Source organism: Boleophthalmus pectinirostris, unplaced genomic scaffold (assembly GCF_026225935.1).
Source record: "Boleophthalmus pectinirostris isolate CB_2022bp ecotype Guang Dong unplaced genomic scaffold, ASM2622593v1 HiC_scaffold_1, whole genome shotgun sequence".
Taxonomy (NCBI): domain Eukaryota; kingdom Metazoa; phylum Chordata; class Actinopteri; order Gobiiformes; family Gobiidae; genus Boleophthalmus; species Boleophthalmus pectinirostris.
Window position 1 is genome coordinate 22,525,620 of NW_026570970.1, and position 18,698 is coordinate 22,544,317.

General features: G+C 38.0%; 1 protein-coding gene across 3 annotated transcripts in view; it reads left to right on the forward strand.

Moving 5' to 3' along the window:
- The window catches only part of kalrna (kalirin RhoGEF kinase a), a 103,290-nt gene that overhangs the window by 63,222 nt on the left and 21,370 nt on the right, over positions 1 to 18,698 (forward strand). Inside the window, exons 20-39 of one of the 3 annotated variants that reach the window (XM_055149335.1) lie at positions 288 to 407; positions 1,243 to 1,311; positions 1,388 to 1,537; positions 1,951 to 2,100; positions 2,358 to 2,472; positions 3,098 to 3,213; positions 3,373 to 3,495; positions 3,963 to 4,145; positions 4,267 to 4,388; positions 4,483 to 4,549; positions 4,634 to 4,743; positions 4,935 to 5,004; positions 5,162 to 5,251; positions 5,397 to 5,601; positions 5,671 to 5,861; positions 5,933 to 6,034; positions 6,126 to 6,265; positions 6,464 to 6,566; positions 17,030 to 17,108; positions 17,197 to 17,361. In XM_055149335.1, coding sequence (XP_055005310.1) covers positions 288 to 407; positions 1,243 to 1,311; positions 1,388 to 1,537; positions 1,951 to 2,100; positions 2,358 to 2,472; positions 3,098 to 3,213; positions 3,373 to 3,495; positions 3,963 to 4,145; positions 4,267 to 4,388; positions 4,483 to 4,549; positions 4,634 to 4,743; positions 4,935 to 5,004; positions 5,162 to 5,251; positions 5,397 to 5,601; positions 5,671 to 5,861; positions 5,933 to 6,034; positions 6,126 to 6,265; positions 6,464 to 6,566; positions 17,030 to 17,108; positions 17,197 to 17,361 — 2,470 coding nt within the window. Of the gene's footprint in view, positions 1 to 287; positions 408 to 1,242; positions 1,312 to 1,387; positions 1,538 to 1,950; positions 2,101 to 2,357; positions 2,473 to 3,097; positions 3,214 to 3,372; positions 3,496 to 3,962; positions 4,146 to 4,266; positions 4,389 to 4,482; positions 4,550 to 4,633; positions 4,744 to 4,934; positions 5,005 to 5,161; positions 5,252 to 5,396; positions 5,602 to 5,670; positions 5,862 to 5,932; positions 6,035 to 6,125; positions 6,266 to 6,463; positions 6,567 to 6,823; positions 6,894 to 10,290; positions 10,359 to 17,029; positions 17,109 to 17,196; positions 17,362 to 18,698 lie in introns of those variants that run through there. The other 2 variants (XM_055149326.1, XM_020920418.2) reach the window with 2 other exon arrangements.

Genomic DNA, 18,698 nt, shown 5'->3' on the forward strand with positions numbered 1-18,698 from the left:
TACCATATGGGTTAATTATGAAAGTTTGAAATCCTATATTATTGACTTTGAAGTGCCTGTTAATCATTTTCCAATATAAAATAATGCTTACTACTAGATTCTGACTCATTCATGGTTTAGTTCTTGTTAAGTCCTAGTTTCTAGCGCTTCTGGTCTAGTTTTATGATTTATGCAGTTTTATTTCTGGTCCTATATAGGGCCTAGTCTACAGATGGTGGTAGTTGATGTGAAAAGTTCAATCATTTCTGGTCTTAAATATTCTCTTCTTGTTTTTCCTATTTGACTAGGTGCTGGGTTGGATCCGTAATGGGGAGTCCATGCTCAATGCCAGTATGGTGAATGCCAGCTCCCTATCAGAGGCTGAGCAGCTGCAGAGGGAGCACGAGCAGTTCCAGATGGCTATTGAGGTACATACGACCCAATTATTTCTGCTCCAAACAGACCCACTGTACTCTGCTATTAATGATTTCAGTATGTTTGAATAGTAGCAGATGGGTGTACGCACTAATACACGTCACACATCTTATATGAACCAGAGTAGATCTATAATTATATCACATTGTATTGATTTTGAAAAGACGCAGATGCTATTTGCAACATGGTGTATTCTCTGTGGGTAACATACAATCTGCACAAATGTTTAATTTGAATGCAAATTAATCATTTAAATTGCCTTGACTACTTTATTTTATGGTAACGTAAAATGCAAAGCTGTAAGCAGAACATATTGGAAAACATTGCCCAAATGACATTTGGTCTTCTAAATGTTGAGTGTGTGTAATCACTTTCATTAAGAAAACCCTATCAGTCAGCATTGTAACAAACAAATGCATGGTCCTGGCTCTGGCCCAGCGTCTGCATTTTGGCCTGAATTCAACTCCAGTGAGACTCCGATTGGATTGAGAGTGTCCCGACATGAGGCGCAGCCTGCATACTTTATTAGAATGATGTAATACAGCATTAGCTAATGCACTGGACACACACAAGACCATTACTCCAACTGTCTTTATGTAATTGAGTTCAGTTTTATATTCAACAGTGAAATACTAACACTCCGACCCAAGAATTAATGCCAGTTTGAGATAACCAGTATAATAAACCCTTTCCTTTAATGACTTACACTTTAATTACATTTTCACAATACTTAAAAGTGTGAGATTAATAAATTGAATAATATTATTTGCTAAGATGAAAAGCAGTTCATGTAGCTTGTATTTATAAACTTGCCACCCTTTCTTGCAGTCTCTTTTTCATGCCAATTCTCTTCAAAAGACTCATCAAAGTGCCCTGCAAGTTCAGCAAAAAGCAGAGGTAAATTACGTTAGTTTTTAGTGTGATATGTGATATGACTTTGACACTGTGACTCAGCTTTCCTTGTCTACTGCAGATGATGCTCCAGGCAGGTCACTACGATCCAGAGGCCATTAGGAACTGTGCAGAGAAAGTGGCAGTGCACTGGCAGCAGCTGATGCTTAAGATGGAAGACCGCCTCAAACTGGTCAATGCATCTGTGGCCTTTTACAAGACTTCTGAACAGGTTTGTGAAGTTTGCAAAATTTGGCAAAATAAGTTTGCCAGACTGCAAGACTGTTTCAAGTTCAATTTGCATAAATAAACTAAAGGGAAATATTTTTTACCATAGCGTCAGGATGTGGTACCATTATTCAAAGCTGAAGACAGCTGAAAAGGCTCAAAGTCATAAGATTAATATAGGGCAAGTAACCCAATAGGGTTTTGAATTATATAAAAAATATGATACATTTTCAGAGCCAATCAATAATGAAAGCAAAAAATGATAAAGTTGAATATTTGTGGATCAATGGATCCAAAAATGGGAGATTCAAAAACAGTGAATCGCCTATAAAGTAGGTCCCTGCCCACCATCTGAAATTATGATGAAATTGAAGAGCATGATCACAATCTATAAGCATCTTATACATTTGTGTTCAGGTTTGTAGTGTGCTGGAAAGTTTGGAACAGGAATATCGGCGTGATGAGGATTGGTGCGCCACCCATGAGAAATTAGGAGCTACAACAGAGACGGACCATCTACTTCCTCTGATCAGCAAACACCTGGAGCAAAAAGAAGCATTTCTCAAGGTGAGATTACACCAGAACACACTAAAAACAAGTTTTAATGAATCAGCGACCATGAAAGTATAAACATTGGCTCAGTATGGCTAATACTGTTTCATGGGAGAGAACTGGCAGTAATTAGATTACTTCGTTATCGACAATGTAGTGCCATTAGTAGCGCCGTTATTCCCAACACTGACGGTACCAGTTGTGAACAATGCATGACCCTTTGGGCTCATCTTGTGCACTGTTTTGTCAATGTCTGTGATTTTGTGTCCCAGGCGTGTACTCTGGCTCGGAGGAACGCAGAGGTGTTTCTGAAGTACATTCACAGGAACAATGTGAGTATGTCCGGGGCTGCCAGCCACGCCAGAGGACCTGAACAGCAGGTCAAAGGTGAGAAGAGAACACAATTTTTACACCTGTACTCCCAGCATGCACCTGGTGATTAATGTCCTATAAATCCTGCTGTCTACTAGTGACTCATTATTGTGTATTTATACTGAATGCTGTATCAAGGGAAAATAATGTGTTGCATTACATTTGTGGCCGAACAGTTATCCCAGTTGCTTTGAATTAACATGCATTCACAACACAGTTTATACATTGTGCTGCAGTGTAGTGCAGTAGGTTTAGTGTCTGTCCAAAAACATGAAGCTCAGTAAAAACTGGCACCTTGTTTTTGATAACTTTTGCAAAAAGCCTTCGTCAGATCATTTCTTTTGCTTTGGACCACCAACACGTGCTTTCACCAGAACATATTTTTATCGTATATGCACACATACATTGGGCATGGTTTCTGATGATGGAAAGTGGTTTTCAGAGGTCAAAATATATATATACATATTATGGAAGTATTATGAAGTGACTAGTCTAGTAGCTTATGAATTACTGCAGCCCAATAGACAATATAAATGTAGTTTTTGAGGATACAACATTTTTCATTGACTATTTATTGCAAAATTACTGGCTCAGGCTATGTGTTGACAAGGCTAATATAATGTCCCTTTGGTGTTTGTAGCCATTCTGAATGAACTGCTGCAGAGAGAAAACAGAGTTCTGCACTTCTGGACACTGAAGAAACGCCGGTTGGACCAGTGTCAACAGTTTGTGATGTTTGAACGCAGTGCCAAGCAGGTTAGCATATCTACATGTGTCATAGCAGAGTAGAATCACAGATGCTCTGTTATGGCTTTTGGGAGAAGTGATAGATTAAAAGGACATCTGTTTTATTTTAGTAACAGACAATGAAGAAAAGGGTGTTGCTATTGGAAACTATCTTGTGTGTTTGTGTAGGCTCTGGACTGGATTCAGGAGACAGGTGAAGTTTACCTGGCCTCCCATACGTCACCTGGAGACAGTAGTGAGGAAACACAGCAGTTACTCAATGACTATCATCACTTCAGACTGTCTGCCAAGGTACAGGATCGATAATATAAGGGAAAATATGCCATTACAAAAGTTGAATTGAAGTAAAATAGTTTATTTTATTTTGGTTTATAAATTAATATGTTGTATTAGCCAAATAATTTTACCCTGTGCCCAATGATATTGAATACAGATTTCACACAGAATTAAATCTGTAATTAAGGGAACATTCACACTTGCATCATCCATTCAAAATTGATGAACAAGAAACTAAACTTCATTTACAACAGGAATTTCATCAAACCAAATCTACTACTGGTTCCAACTCAGGACTAAATTAGATCTAAGTACCAGTAGTCATTCTCCTAGTAAGTATAGTCAAATATGATGACGTATGGATGTATGTATGGATGGATGGATGGATTACTATTTAAAATTGAATTTCCATACCCCTAAATTATACTAACACAAAGAAGGGAGAAATAATATTTAGAATAATTTCTATCATTGTTTTACAGCAAACCAAAGAGAAAGTAAAGCTGCTGATCCAGTTGGCTGATAATTTAGTGGAGAAAGGTCATGCTCATGTGTCGGAACTGAAGAGATGGGTGAGCACTGTGGACCGCCGGTACAGAGATTTCTCCATCAGGATGGCCAAGTACCAGGAGAGCCTCGAGAAGAGTTTGGGGGTCAGCTCAGAGGTACTATCAAATGCTGAATTATGGCATGAATATAGATCTAAAATTATAAACAAACAAGGTTGAACTCAAATTTGGGGATTTTTATTTATTATTTTATTTGTTGTTGTATTTTCTGTGACAGGATACTAAAGACTTGGAGCTTGACATTATTCCTGCCAGCTTAACGGATAATGCTGAGGTCAAACTGCGCGACCCCAACCATGAGGTCAATGAGGAGAAAAGGAAGTCAGCCAGAAAAAAGGAGTAAGCACCTAGTATTTTGGTTTAAGATTGATTTATGGACGTTCTATTGCAAAAAACAGAATGAAAAATATGTTTTCATCAATAACTTTTTAAGGTTCATCATGGCTGAGCTGCTGCAGACAGAGAAGTCCTATGTCAAAGATCTTCAAGACTGCTTAGAAGTAACTGTGCCTTTGAGTTTTGTGATTATATTTTCCATTTATTATCATGTGTGATTTTACTTATGTGTGTGGTATCCCTAACAGACATATCTGTGGGAGATGACCAGTGGGGTAGAGGAAATCCCTCCAGGCATTGCCAACAAGGAGCACATTATTTTTGGAAACATGCAGGAGATCTACGACTTCCACAGCAAGTAAGACCACAGTTCAGTGTCATCTGTCAGAAAGACTACTCACTGAACTTTAACCTTGTGTGTTATAACTATTTCCACTTTAGTTCTATTATGGCAAATAAAATATATCATGAGCTTTATTGAACTTTAAATATTTAGACATAAGACATTGTTCCAACACTGTGAAGTTTATGTTACTGTTTCTGTTTTAGTATTTTCCTGAAGGAGCTCATAAATTATGAACAGCTTCCAGAGGATGTTGGTCATTGCTTTGTTACCTGGGTAAGTGCCTGATAATATATGATAAGTGCATAAAATAACACCTGTGTGACTGAAAGTTCAAGTCCCTTATTCAATTATCCATCCTCTCTTTTTACCCTCCATTAAAGTCTCTATCATAAAGTCTTGCTGTTAATTTCTTGTTTAATTATGTTTGCAGGCTGATAAATTTCACATATATGTCGATTACTGTAAGAACAAGCCAGACTCCAGTCAACTGGTACTGGAGCACGCTGGCACCTTTTTTGATGTAAGTAATCACTTTTGGGTCATTTCAATGAGCAGTCAGTAGATGGAGCTGTTTAGCTTGGTGAAGATTTGACAAAAGTCTTAATGTTTATTCTGTGTTTTCACGCTGAATCTTCCTTTTTATTTTTCACTAATTGTTTGAGCAGGAAATTCAGCAAAGACGTGGACTGGCTAACTCCATTAACTCCTACCTCATCAAGCCAGTCCAGAGAATCACTAAGTACCAACTGCTGCTGAAGGAGTTACTGTCGTGTTGTGAAGAGGGTAAAGGAGAGATCAAAGATGGTCTAGAGGTCATGCTGGGTGTACCAAAGAGAGCTAATGATGCCATGCATCTGGCTATGCTGGAGGGTGAGTCCAGTGCGGGCATTAGCTCTAACAGGATGTGGACAGCAGAGACAACCTGTGTCTTCTCCACAGGGTTTGAGGACAGTGTGGAGGCTCAAGGGGAGCTCATTCTTCAGGACAGTTTCCAGGTTTGGGATCCTCGCTCTCTGATCAGGAAGGGACGAGATCGACATCTCTTTCTTTTTGAGTTTTCATTGGTCTTCAGTAAAGAGATCAAGGACACAGCTGGACGGACAAAGTACCAGTACAAAAACAGACTACTGGTGGGTGTGGTGTCACTTTTAGCTAATATGCACTATTCACTTTATCTTCACTGTCTATTTGTGTCTTTTAGACATCTGAGTTGGGGATAACCGAACACATTGAAGGAGACCCATGTAAATTTGCTCTCTGGTCAGGAAGAACCCCATCTTCTGATAACAAAACTGTGCTAAAGGCATGGATGCTTTTTTTTTAAGTAGAATAAAATATTAATCTTTGCACTTTCTGCACAGAAATATGCAATAATCTTGTTTTTATGTCTGCAGGCCTCTACTATAGAAGCAAAGCAAGAGTGGATAAAGAACATCAGGGAGGTGATCCAGGAGAGGATGACCCTGAAGGGAGCACTGAAGGAGCCTCTGCACTTGCCCAAAACACCAGCACTAAGCAAACCCAGAAACAAGAGGTGACTGAGGGCAAGATAAAAGTTATACAAGTAGTTTTTATAAATATTATAAATACTTTCTAAAAAAGGGGAAAAAATGTTTCTGCACATAGAGCACACTAACTGTCCTAGTATGATGTGTTATCCAGGCAGTTCAAACTGTTCTCAATTTATTTGTGTTTGCACTATGATAACACAAATGTTTCTGTGTGTGTTTAGGGAGGGAGTAGAAGATGGAGACAGTCAAGGGGACGGCAGCAGCCAGCCAGACACCATCTCCATCGCCTCTAGGACATCCCAGAACACGGTGGACAGCGACAAGGTAAAGCCCGCCACTCCCCTTTCTGCCAGCAGGGGTCAGGTGACTGCTGTGAACCTGATGGGCTAATGAGCTACAGTTGTGTTGGTGTCACAGGGTTTCCCATGCAGTTAGAATGGTGAGGAGCAGGGCCACCACTTCATACACTGTTGACACCCCTCTCAAGGGATAGATGGTTATCTCTTTACATTACTACTCAAATTATGCATAGCTGTGACTACTGGCACCAACTGTAGTGTCACAATAGAAAAAGCAGCTATGAAAACCTTCTTCACAATGTGTGCTGGGGTCTGTCGGGACCCTTCCTACAAGACAGCCAGTCGCATCCAAGTAAGCATTAATTTATTTTGTTTTTAGATTAATTACAAATTAATAGGAATCATTTTTACTTTTGCTTCACAGCTTGGGGTGTGATACAATTGACACAATCAAACAATAATAAATGGCTCCCCTTAATTCAGATTAGTAATTCATAAATTCAAATAATGTGTTGTGCTTTTTAGTTAAACATAGATTGATTGTACCCAAGAACAGTACTGGAAAGTAAATTTTTCAGTTATCTACCATTTCCTACAAGTTTGTTCATTAGAGATTGCAACCTGCATTCTCAATGTTTTGGATGCAATTTTACTGCTGGTATAGTTGTTCCCAATGTATGTTCAGCATTGTGTGCAAGTGTAAGAAATACTACACCATGATAGACACACATCCACTTCTGTCATAATGACCTCCCACTCCAGTGTTACACAGTGTGGCCTTTTTACTCAAAGCCCCACGCCCACACTGCCCAGTCTGGAAATGTCACCCATACAAGGAAACTTCATCTGCATCAATGCCTCAAATCAACAGGGCTTGTTTGTCCATTCATTGAGTCCATGCAACCACATTATATTTTTGCATGTTCCAAAAAAAAAAAAAAAAAATAATATATATATATATATATATATATAGAGAGAGAGAGAGAGAGAGAGTGTGTGTGTGTTTTTTTTTTGTTTTTTTTACTATGTTATAGTATAGTATATTTATAAGGAATTGTTTTTTCTATCTGTCTCAATCTATTGTGGATGTGAAGCTCATGTAGATCTAATGTGTCTGTTTGTGATCTCCTCTTCACTTCTCTTCTGTCATGCCTGCTAAGTTTTCGTGTGCCTTTAATGTGCCTCATATAGTGCCTAATAATGTTGCTACAGACTCAGATGTTCCACTCTGGTCTGTGGAGGTGCAGTGGAAAAGCTGCTGTTTTGGTGGTTTCTGAGGACTTATGTGTGATGTTAACTTGCCCAGGATGAATGGGTCGTTCTAGCTCTATTAAGGCCACTGTCTAAACACAAAAAGATATAAAAATATATTGTAAAATATATATAACTTTTCTAGTGGCTGTTCCCACCGTTTTTAAAGATACCTCAAATTGACTCTTGAGCTTTTAGGTATGTTAGAACATTGTTACCTCGTCAAAAACATATCTGGAGTTGTTTTGTTTCATTCACACATGTTTTAGTAAACCTTTAGTATTGGTCTGTTTACATCCCCAAAGCCCAAAATGCTCAGTTCCACCTTATGATGTCATTTAGTGGTAGTTTTCAAGTTAACAACTACCCTTTACCTTTAGTTCAGTCGAGGTTGGCAATTCCAGGGCTAAAATTATCCAAATGATTCTGGTGAAGCTGTATGGAATTTAAAAACACACTGTATTGCCACATGACATCACAAGGTGGGACAGAGTTTTTTGTATTCAGAATAAGTCTAAATATGTAGGGTTTGTGTGCTAAACAAGAATGAAACAAAACACAACTCCAGGTAGGTTTTTGATGAGGGAACAACAGTACAAGTATGGTATAGCTCATGAAATGTCATGATAAAAAGCCCCAGAGCAGTTTAAGGCTGCTCTTCTTGTTTTGCCAGCGCAGTGCTTCTTAAATGGTGTTTTGAGCTTGTTGTTGCTGGTATAATAATGTGTTTCTACATTTATCCTGAGCAGAGTTTGGGTAAATATCTTGGTTCACTCTCCCTGACTTTGAGCTGAAGCTTTATAAATATGTTGTTTTCTGTGACATTTTGAAGCAGTATATCTTTACCATGACGTCTGTGTAATGATTCAGTGCGGTGCCGCCTGTGGTCCAATTGTTATTTAGAGACGGATTCCAGTGGGTGACAAGTTGGCAGCCATTTTGACTCCACCACATTAGTGTAGTTTTTTTGGTGCTTGTGCCAATGTAGAGAAAAGATGTTTTTTGCTCTGTAGGCCAGACGCCATAAAACCTGCTAGCACTCTGGTCATGTACGTCTGGCTCGATCAAAAGTTTTTTAAATCATTGCAGACTGAAGGAGAGGGGCCAAGCAGCAGTTAAGCACATTGTATCTGTTTTGTCTTGATGAGTGAAAGCGAACCCAGACAGGAGTGACAGACCGGGTCACGCAATAGTTTTCTAATCTATATACAGTACATAAACTATTCTAATAATTCAACAATATTGCATGATTAAATTGTATTTGTTCTGTTCAAATATTTGTATTTTATTCTTCCATATTTTGCTTGTTTTTACTTTTAAGGGTCCCATGTTACGTGGAATTGACTCTTTTGAGCTTTAGACCATGTTATAATAATGTTACCTCATCGAAAACATACCTGGAGTTATGTTTTGTTTCATTGAGTCACAGGTGTTTAAGTAATCCTAAATTATTAATCTTGAAAGCTCAAAATGCTCTGTTTCACCTCGTGATGTCATAAAGTGGTAGTTTTGAAGTGAACAGGAACCCTTTACCTATCGTTCAGTTGAGACTGGCAATTCAGTTGAGACTGGCAATTCCAGGGCTGAAATTATCCTAATGATCTAGTAAAGGTGTATGGAGTTTAAAAACAAAGTCGAGCACTTCCTGTATTACTACATTATATAACAAGGTGAAACAGTATTTTCTTCTTAAGAGAAGACTCAGCCTAAATATGCAGTTAAACATGTGTGAATGAAACAACACAACTCTGGGTATGTGATGAGGAAACAACATAACACAGATCAGAAAATGGCATAATATGGGCTCTTTAAGGGGGAAAAGGGAAGGAAGGAATATTTATGCCACATATGATGACATGATTCAAAAGTCTCCTAATGTAATAATCAAGTTGAGATCCAATATACTACCGTAACAAGGTGCTGGCAATGCAAGCAGCATTGTTTTAGTATGGAATTTTCACATACCTCAAAACTCAATGTTCCCTTTTATGTCTGCTCAAGTCCAGACCTTGTATTATGCCATTACTAGATAGAGCAGATGAATTTGATGGAAGTAGCAAGCTGGATCGCGTTACAGTAAATATGCACCACTTTGTCTCTGTTGTTGAACCTTCACATTTACAGTCATTTAAGAACATACAGTACATTGTACATACAGCTGATTTGACATGTGCTTTCTCTCTGTCAAATGTATCCTTCATAATGTAGCCATACAGTCAGCATCTGCGGATCATATGACATCTGCCCTGGCTTTGGAGCACGCTGTAGTGGTTGAGCGCCCTGCCTGTCCCATGCACACAACTGCACACACAACTACACACTGTTCCCATGCAACCCAAAACTGGGGCTGTTTGTTCAGAGCGTGGAGAGAGAGTGAGGGCGTGTGTGCGTGTGTGCGTGTGTGCGTGTTTGTGTGTTTGTGTGCTTGTGTGTTTGTGTGTGTGGCGGACGCACAAATGAGGGAGTTGTCAAAGAGCAAGGCAGAGACACAGGCAGAGGGACACTGAGGATCACAGGAGACATGTCCAAGTGGATGAGCTTTAAGTTGTTCAAAGAGAGCAGTCGTGTGAGTATCCATTCACTATTACTGCAGTAGTTTCTGTCAAGTAGTTCTAATACTGTCACTCGGGTTGGGACACAATTGTGCAACTTTTGTCAGGGTACTATAACTATAAGTGGCTCCCTTTGCACTTTGCTTGTTTTGTTAGATTGCAACTATGAAGCGATTTATGGCTCTGTTGTGTCCTTTTTTCTATAAGGTAAACTACAAAATACATTGACTTGTCATTGGACAAAAATTTTGTCATCTGATGAAAAACAAGTAGTGCGTGCCATTTAGTGGTGCTATGATTATATGTTGTCATTTTGTTAACTTTGCTGTCTTGAGTTCTATGACAACTTGATTAAAGAATAACTAGAGCAGTGAGTGAGCTGTCAAGACTACTTAAGATGGTGCAATAGTGACCTTGCTTATACAACTTTATTCTGCATTTGCCTCTTGAGTTTTAGTTTAGAACATGTTGGCTTGGTATACTTTAGTTTCCATTGCTTCAGGTACTAACACAAATGCTTAAGCAGCTCATATGTGTTATGCTGACTTTTACTTACCGTGTTGTCAAGCTGCACGGTGTTATAGTGAAGATTAATGGTTAAACAGCAGTGAGTGTGCCAGGCAGACAGACAGACAGAGAAACAGGAAACTGGTGATTAGCTGCCACACAGTTGTGCTGAGTGTCCAAGCGACACAGCACAGGACAGCTATGGGGCGATGTTTAATTTTGGTTTGCAATTGAAACATTTTGACATTTTTTGCTTGGAAATATAAAACAAGACCTTCTCATCATGCATTCACTCAACTGTGACTGCATGGTATTACTGTCAATATAGTGACTGTGTTTCATAACGACCCTGGTTTAAGCAGTTGGAAGTACACTCGCAGTGAATTTTAGATTTGTTTTTAATATGAATACCTTTTTTTGTTTGTGCTACTTGTCCATAATCACATGTTTAAAGTTTAACACACGTGGTTAAAATTTCAAGTAACTTCTATTATTTTGAAAGTGGAGTCGAGCTTGAAGTTGGTTAGCAAATGAACATCATGTGGGCATTGTCAAATTGTTGCTCATGTACTGCCACTGTTGGGAAGGTTACTTTTAAAATGTATTCCCCTACAGATTACAGATTACATACCCAAAAATGTAGTTTGTAATGTAATCCATTAAATTACTTAAAGTGAGTAACGTAATCTGAATACTTTGGATTACTTGATTTGCTGGAGAGAAGCAAAGACGAGGAAATCTTCACGAGATGTTTTGTCTGATAAATGAAAATAAAAAGCCCAGACTTTATTTAACCAAATTAAAAATAGTATTGATAGAAGACGAGGAGACACGGTCTGCACAGCATGATTTAGTCCAGTTAAATCCTGTTTGAGACATAGTTTAGACCTGGTTTTAGTCCTGGTTTAGTCTTGGTTTAGTCCTGGTTTAGTCCTGGTTTAGTCCTAGTTTAGACCTGGTTTAGACCTGGTTTGGACCTGATTTAATGTCTGGCAATAAGTGGAATTAGCGAGAAAAAAAAAAAAAAAAAAAAAAAGGGATATAGCCCAAAATGTGAAAACAGGAAAATACCTCTGTAATCCATTTATTTCAACAAAGTAACTATAATCTAATTACCACTCACTTAAACAGTAACTGAATACAGTTACTCATAATCTGTACTCTGGTACATGTAATCTGTTACTCCCCAACACTGTGTACTGCTACATAGATTCCTCACTACTTTTATTCCATTCTTGCACTGTACAATTAAGCATTTCTGATTTATCGATATGACAACAACAACAACAACAAAAAATTTTTCTTCTCCTTTATTTGGTCTTAGTCAAAACAACATCTGTTCCAAACTACATAGTTTATGAACAGAAGATTTAAAGTAGATCTTTTTTTTTTTTCTTTTTTAATATTTAACAATTACAAATGATTGAATCTTGATCTCAGTTATAATTTGATTAATGGCACAACACTTTTCTCTGTGTATTTTCTTAGTGAATATCTTGGGCAATTATTAATTTCACTTAAATTCATATTGTTTATTTTACAACTTTTATAGAATTAGTCTGTTGTCTTAACACAAATATTAAACATGTATCTTCCCTTAAGTTATAATGCCAGAATGGCATAATTGCTGCACTTGTGGCTCAATTAATGATCGATTTGCACAAGTGTTGCTTATTAGAACCAAATGTCCAAAGTGTGACTTATACTACTTAGTGTACTTAGTCAGTTATAGAGTTTGTGGTTCATAACAATCAAATATTTTCCATTGATGCTTACTGAAGCAAATTTCATTCATCACCATTGGAGTCGTATGACTGCGCAAAAAGAAAAAATCTTTCAAATAAAAATGTGCTTTAATTTCGTATATATTAAAAATATATATATATATATGTATATATATATATATGTGTGTGTGTGTATATATATATATATGTATATATATATGTGTGTATGTATGTATGTATATATGTATAAAATGGAGTATTATGATCTAGTTTTAGTGCATTATTTTACCAATGTGCCATACAGCATTTGAGTGTGCTTTGGCAGTGCACAATCAAGTAGCTTCTTCTGTGTTATTTCACTCATACTAAACTATGTAAATTTTTGTAGCATTTTGGTGACTTGTAGCATCAGTCACCTCATTTTTAGTGCAAACAAGGTTAATTTGCAACTTTAGTATTTTTGGTCTATTAAAGTCTAAAAGTCATTCAGTTGGTCAAGGCAGTCTGACTAGTTATATTTAAAGTGTTTTAAAGAGACAGTCAGGAATTTTGGACATAGGACCTAATTTCCTACTTGGCCAGAGTGCTGGAGACGTGTGGAGACACTTTAAAATATTCCATCCAGTCCTTGTATTTGCAGAGGTCGCTGGTGCTATGCTAGCGCATGTCAATGGCCATAGTTAGCCTGCCACTAAAAACCCACTCTACAAAGCACCTGTGGCAAAACAATTATAACGCCAGAATGTTGATGTGAATGTCTGTGTCGATTAGAATAATTTTAGAAGTAAAGCCAACCTTGCATTTGAACACTTTATATGTTTATATGTACATCCTGATGTCACCTTGCACCTATCTTACCGGCAGTAAAATTCCACTGCTGCTGAGAAAATAGTCCCTCAACGTGAGATGATTCATGGGATGCAAAGTTTCTTTTTATTTCAAACATTATTCTATTGACACAGACATTCACATCCACAGTCTGATAATAGGTTTGCCTCGGGTGTTTTGTGGAGTGGGTAAGACTGTTTTTAGTGGCAGGTTAACTATGGCCATTGACATGCGCTAGCCCTAGCACCAGTGACCTTTGCAAATACAAGGACTGGATGGAATATTTAAAAAAGTGTCTCCATACATCTTCAACACGCTGGCTAACTAGGAAATGAGGTCCTATGTCCAGATTTCTGGACTGTCATTTTAAAGCAAGAGATGAGATGTACCATTGTTTTTATATTATGATATATTATTTTTTTCCTCTCTCAGTGTCTGTTTAAGTTGTCATGATTGTTGAAACCTTTACCTTTGTTAATCCAGCAAAGAGTCACATGGCCAATGTAGGTTTTTTTTTTTTTTTTTTAAAGACCGAATAGGCTAAAGGTTATATTTTTATTGTTGTATTATATGAAAATGTCTATCCTGCCAGACACTGGGCTTGTCTTTTATAGTATATGAATTGAAGAGTGACATACATTACAATGGTGTGGTTAGAGTCAGTGTGTGTATGTGTCAAGAAAAACTTGATCTGAGATTCCTCAAAATGTTTTGCCTAAACACTGTCCATTCAGATTCAGTGGAAGCAAAAGAACAGCAACAACCTGTGTCCAAATGGGCCCTGTGCAATTGTTAGTGTGTATAAAACAAATTCCTCTCCCACGATGTCAACCAATCCCAAACAGAGTTAAAGGCTGGATCTTTGAATTTTTCAAATATGCAACAGACACACCTGCAGGGGCGGTATTTGAGTTCCTTGTTGGTCTAGATCCCGCCCCCTCCTCCCCCCTCAGTAACCCCTTTAGTCCTCCAGGCACTGCCCCGTTTAACAGCTCATTTGGACTGTGTCTGTGGGTGGAATTTACATGTTTAGTCCCACTTTAAGACTTTGTGTGTTGTATGACTACTATAGCTAAACATTTGCTGTTGAGTAGCACCAGTAGAACCATTGGTAACACTTTATAATAACTACACCTAAGTAACCACTTACTTAATACTTAATAAAACAATTTGGTCTTTATGTTTCAAGACTTTCTTCATTGCTTCATGCTTTATAGTATAGTAATAATTAAGGTGTAGTTATCAAATTGTAACTGAACCAATTGTAGTGACCATACACCACAGAACCATATGCTCAGGCAAAAGCAAATACAGCTGCCGATATCCTCTTTGCATTGTTGAGGTACAGTTCATATTTCTTGAGTTTTTGTAGGATGCTGAAGTTCTGAACTCGATGATGTCAATTTTTCTCAAACATATGACCATCACAAGCCACAGCTGCGTGTGTGTGTGTACGTGTGCGTGTGCGCGTGAGCGCGCTTGTGTTTTTTCATTACTCGGCTATGGTCATATGACAGGAGCCAACAGGCCACAGGACACACCCATTAACAGTAGCACTCATACAAAATACAAAAAGTGGATCTTCCAAGGATGTTTATGTTCTGTAGCCTTTTTAGGAACAATACTGGGTGACTGGATCTTTGATTTTCTAAAACAACCACTAATTGCTCCTATATTGTTCAAAACTTATAGAGATGACTACAATAGTTGCATTTTTTTTCATCTTGCTTCTCATGTAATATCAGCAATCGCTTTGCATTAACTGTTATCACATCAACTTTGATTACTTACTCACGTCATCAGATGTTGGGTGTGTTCATATTGTGTCCATTAGCACACATTAATTTTGGACTTTGAGCCAAAACTACTGCCACTTTCTCTGTAGAATATACTTACATGTACACCATGCCTAATGTTTTTCTCTCACCATTCAAACTTAATTGTGTTATATTTTTTGTTTGGGACAGCATATGTGGCTGCCTCTCCCACTATTAAAGCAGACCTATTATGCAAAATTGAGCTATTAGAGCTTTTGCAATTTAAAGCTTTTAACCATGTTATACTTGTTTCCCTCACCAGTTGCACTCTTGTAAATTGTATTCGCAGTGCATCTTTGAGCAATTTGTAGTCACTTATTTTCAAGAAGCGATATTGCTGATCAATTCCTATTTTTCTGTCCTCACTTCTCTGTACTTCATTTTCCAATTTTATGTTCTTAATTGGTGATAAACATATGATTCGGCAATATTGCAATTTTAAATTAATATTATAACATGATTCACATATGTTTTAGATTATAACTATATAGTAGACAAAACCACAGTATTCTTTAATAAACAAAGAAACAGTTTGTGTCTTATCAATATTTTTCCATGTAGAACTGCTCTCCCTTAGACTATCTTGATTGGATTTGTGCGCCTGTGTAAGCGATTGGCCATCTGTCAGGTATAAAGTCACCTGGACCTGTACAGAAACAGGGTCTTTGTTGCTAGGAGATCTTCAGCCCAGCTAAAAGTGTCTGCTTACGCACGCCTGCTAACATTTTCCAAGAAGACAATTGGAAACACAGCTTTAAATGCAACTAGGAGAGTTATTTTAGGTGCTTCATATTATGTACACAACTTTGTGGTTTACAATTAATTTATCACTTTGTTGTGGGCAACTATAGCCCTAATTACAGACTACAACACTGTAAAGCTACTCCAAAATCGACTCTGCTTTGTTTGGTAAATACTAGTATTGGTGCATTACACAGGGAGAAGGGTTAATAGACACAGGACATGGCACTGTAAGACTGTTGTAGTAACTGTCACCTCCATTACCTGGAGGTCCCCAATCAAACTGGTGTTTTGACAGCAAACAGGTGTCCAGGAAGTCTTATCAGTGACCTTTGTGTTTTCTCTCCACATCTTTTGATGTCTGTTACCTCTGTTTACATTATTTTTTCCTCTGTTAACAACATATTTCAAATTATTCTCACAGTGTTTATGTTAATAATTTATTTAATAATTAATTGTTTAAAAAAAAAAAAAAGTCTGAAAGGCTGAATATAAGGCAATACAGTTGTATTAAAATGTATTTTAATGTGTATGACATACTCATACAGTATTTCAAGTGTGACATAGCTTTGTTTGTAAAGATTAAAATACTTTGGTCAGAGACAGTGTAAAACTCCAGGAGATGTATGTGTCAAAAAAGACAGTGTTTGAAATTCCACAAAATGTTTTGTCTAAACACGGTCCAATCAGATTCATTGGAAGCAAAAGAACAGCAACAACCTGTGTCCACATGGGCCCTGCTCATCCTGTTCTTCTGGACAGGCTTTCACTCATTGGCACACGCTCCAAATCTCCAGTCAATTTCTCGGTTTCTGTGGATTTAAAGACACATTGTAACATGACACCGTTAAATAAAATTATTTTAAAAGCCTTTGTCCCAGTGATGACTACAGTTGATTAGCATATACACCAATCATTTACACCATCTATTGTAATCATCAGTGGAATTGTTTTGTCAGTGTTTTTCCCAATCCTGTGATATTCACTGCTTACAGAAATGTGTTGTCTTTGGCATGAATTTAAATATGTTGCTTTAAATAATGCATGATGTGTGTGTTTTGTTTGTAGCTCTCTGGAGGTTGTGAGTTGACAGTGGTTCTTCAGGACTTCACAGCCGGTTGCAGCACAGAGATGTCTGTCAGCACAGGTAGGCTATGCCGTTTCGATTGTCACATGAGCCTTTATAGGTCTCATGTGTTTGTGTACAGTTACTGACACCTTCTCTTTGTGTCCAGGTCAGACTGTGGAGCTGCTGGAGCGGCCCAGTGAGCGACCCGGCTGGTGTCTGGTGCGGACCACTGACCGCAGCCCCCCTCAGGAGGGACTGGTGCCCAGCTCCGCCCTCTGTGTGTCCCACTCACGCTCCAGTGTGGAGATGGACTGCTTCTTCTCAGGAAAAGGTACATGCACACTACTGTATTCAATATGCACTTAGATTGATTATCCACAGCCAAGGTCAACAGACGGTGTTTCTGGTCAAAGTAAAAGTGAGGTCAGTTATTTTGTATAACTGGACCTATATTGTCCTCTATTGGTGAGATGTCATCATTGCACCTGACATTTACCTTTGTTCATACACTGATACAATGATCATTCACTCACAGACACACATTATAGTCTATCACTTATGAATGCCCTCATATCAGTAACGTAGTTATTTACACCCTTTTAACACGTCAGCAACATGACAAAAAAATATTTTAAAAATCAAGGTAAAGTCCAATAGGGGGAGCTATAGTATTGTATATTTTTTGTGGAGCTCCTGATAATTTTTTTTTTTATACAAAGGAAAACACAATAAAATAATTTTTAAAAAATTTGTGTTATTGTCAAAAAGTAAGGCTTTTCATAAACCCTAGATACCTTGTATTCAAGTGTTAATTGAATATATTTGAATCTCCTTATTAGTCAAGCACCACTTTTTCCTGCAGGTATTATTGCATTTATTATTTGATCAAAGTCCATGAGCGGAGGAAAACACCGCCCATACATCTTATCACCACTTGATGTAAAAGTGAAAAAGCTTCCTCCAGCTCACACACAGGTCAGGCCTGAGGCTGCTGCTGCTGTGTGGGAGTGGAGCTGCGCTGGGCTGTATTGACACTAATGTGCATGTGAACAGCGGCGCATCATCTGATTTGCCTGCTGTGGCCACATGGAGTTTCCTCTCTGACTCATGAAAAGAAGCACTTGTGTTTGTCAGAACAGATGCAAATCCAGACAGTTCTGCTACCCATGAAGTGACAATACATGCATTTAGTGTTCTAGTTATTAGGAAGAGATTATTGTAGCACCCAAGCATATCAGATAATATGGTATGTATTTATAGCAACCATCAAACAGCCTCAAGTAATTGCATCATTTCATTTTGATGTGTTGTCCTTGTTAAAAAGCCACGAACAATGTGAGAACATTACCCTGATTTTGTCCTTCCTTCACTGGCTGCCCACGCCATAGACTGTGTAGAAAAATGGACATAGTTAATACAATAGCCACTGCGTTCCAAGTAGGAAGTGAACATGGGCATGAAGTAGTTCTTCGAGCTCTGGTTGTAATTCAGTTTCTCTTGAAAAATATTCCCTGTAACTGCTGCTGTCAGGCTCATCATTTTGGTCTTAAAATGTTCATATTGGCCTGCTCTGCATGATCCTGGTGTTTTTATTTTCTCTTTAAATCAAGATATGAACAGTAGTAACAGAACCATCTGGTGCCTGCGTTCCCCAAGATCCCGCTAGTG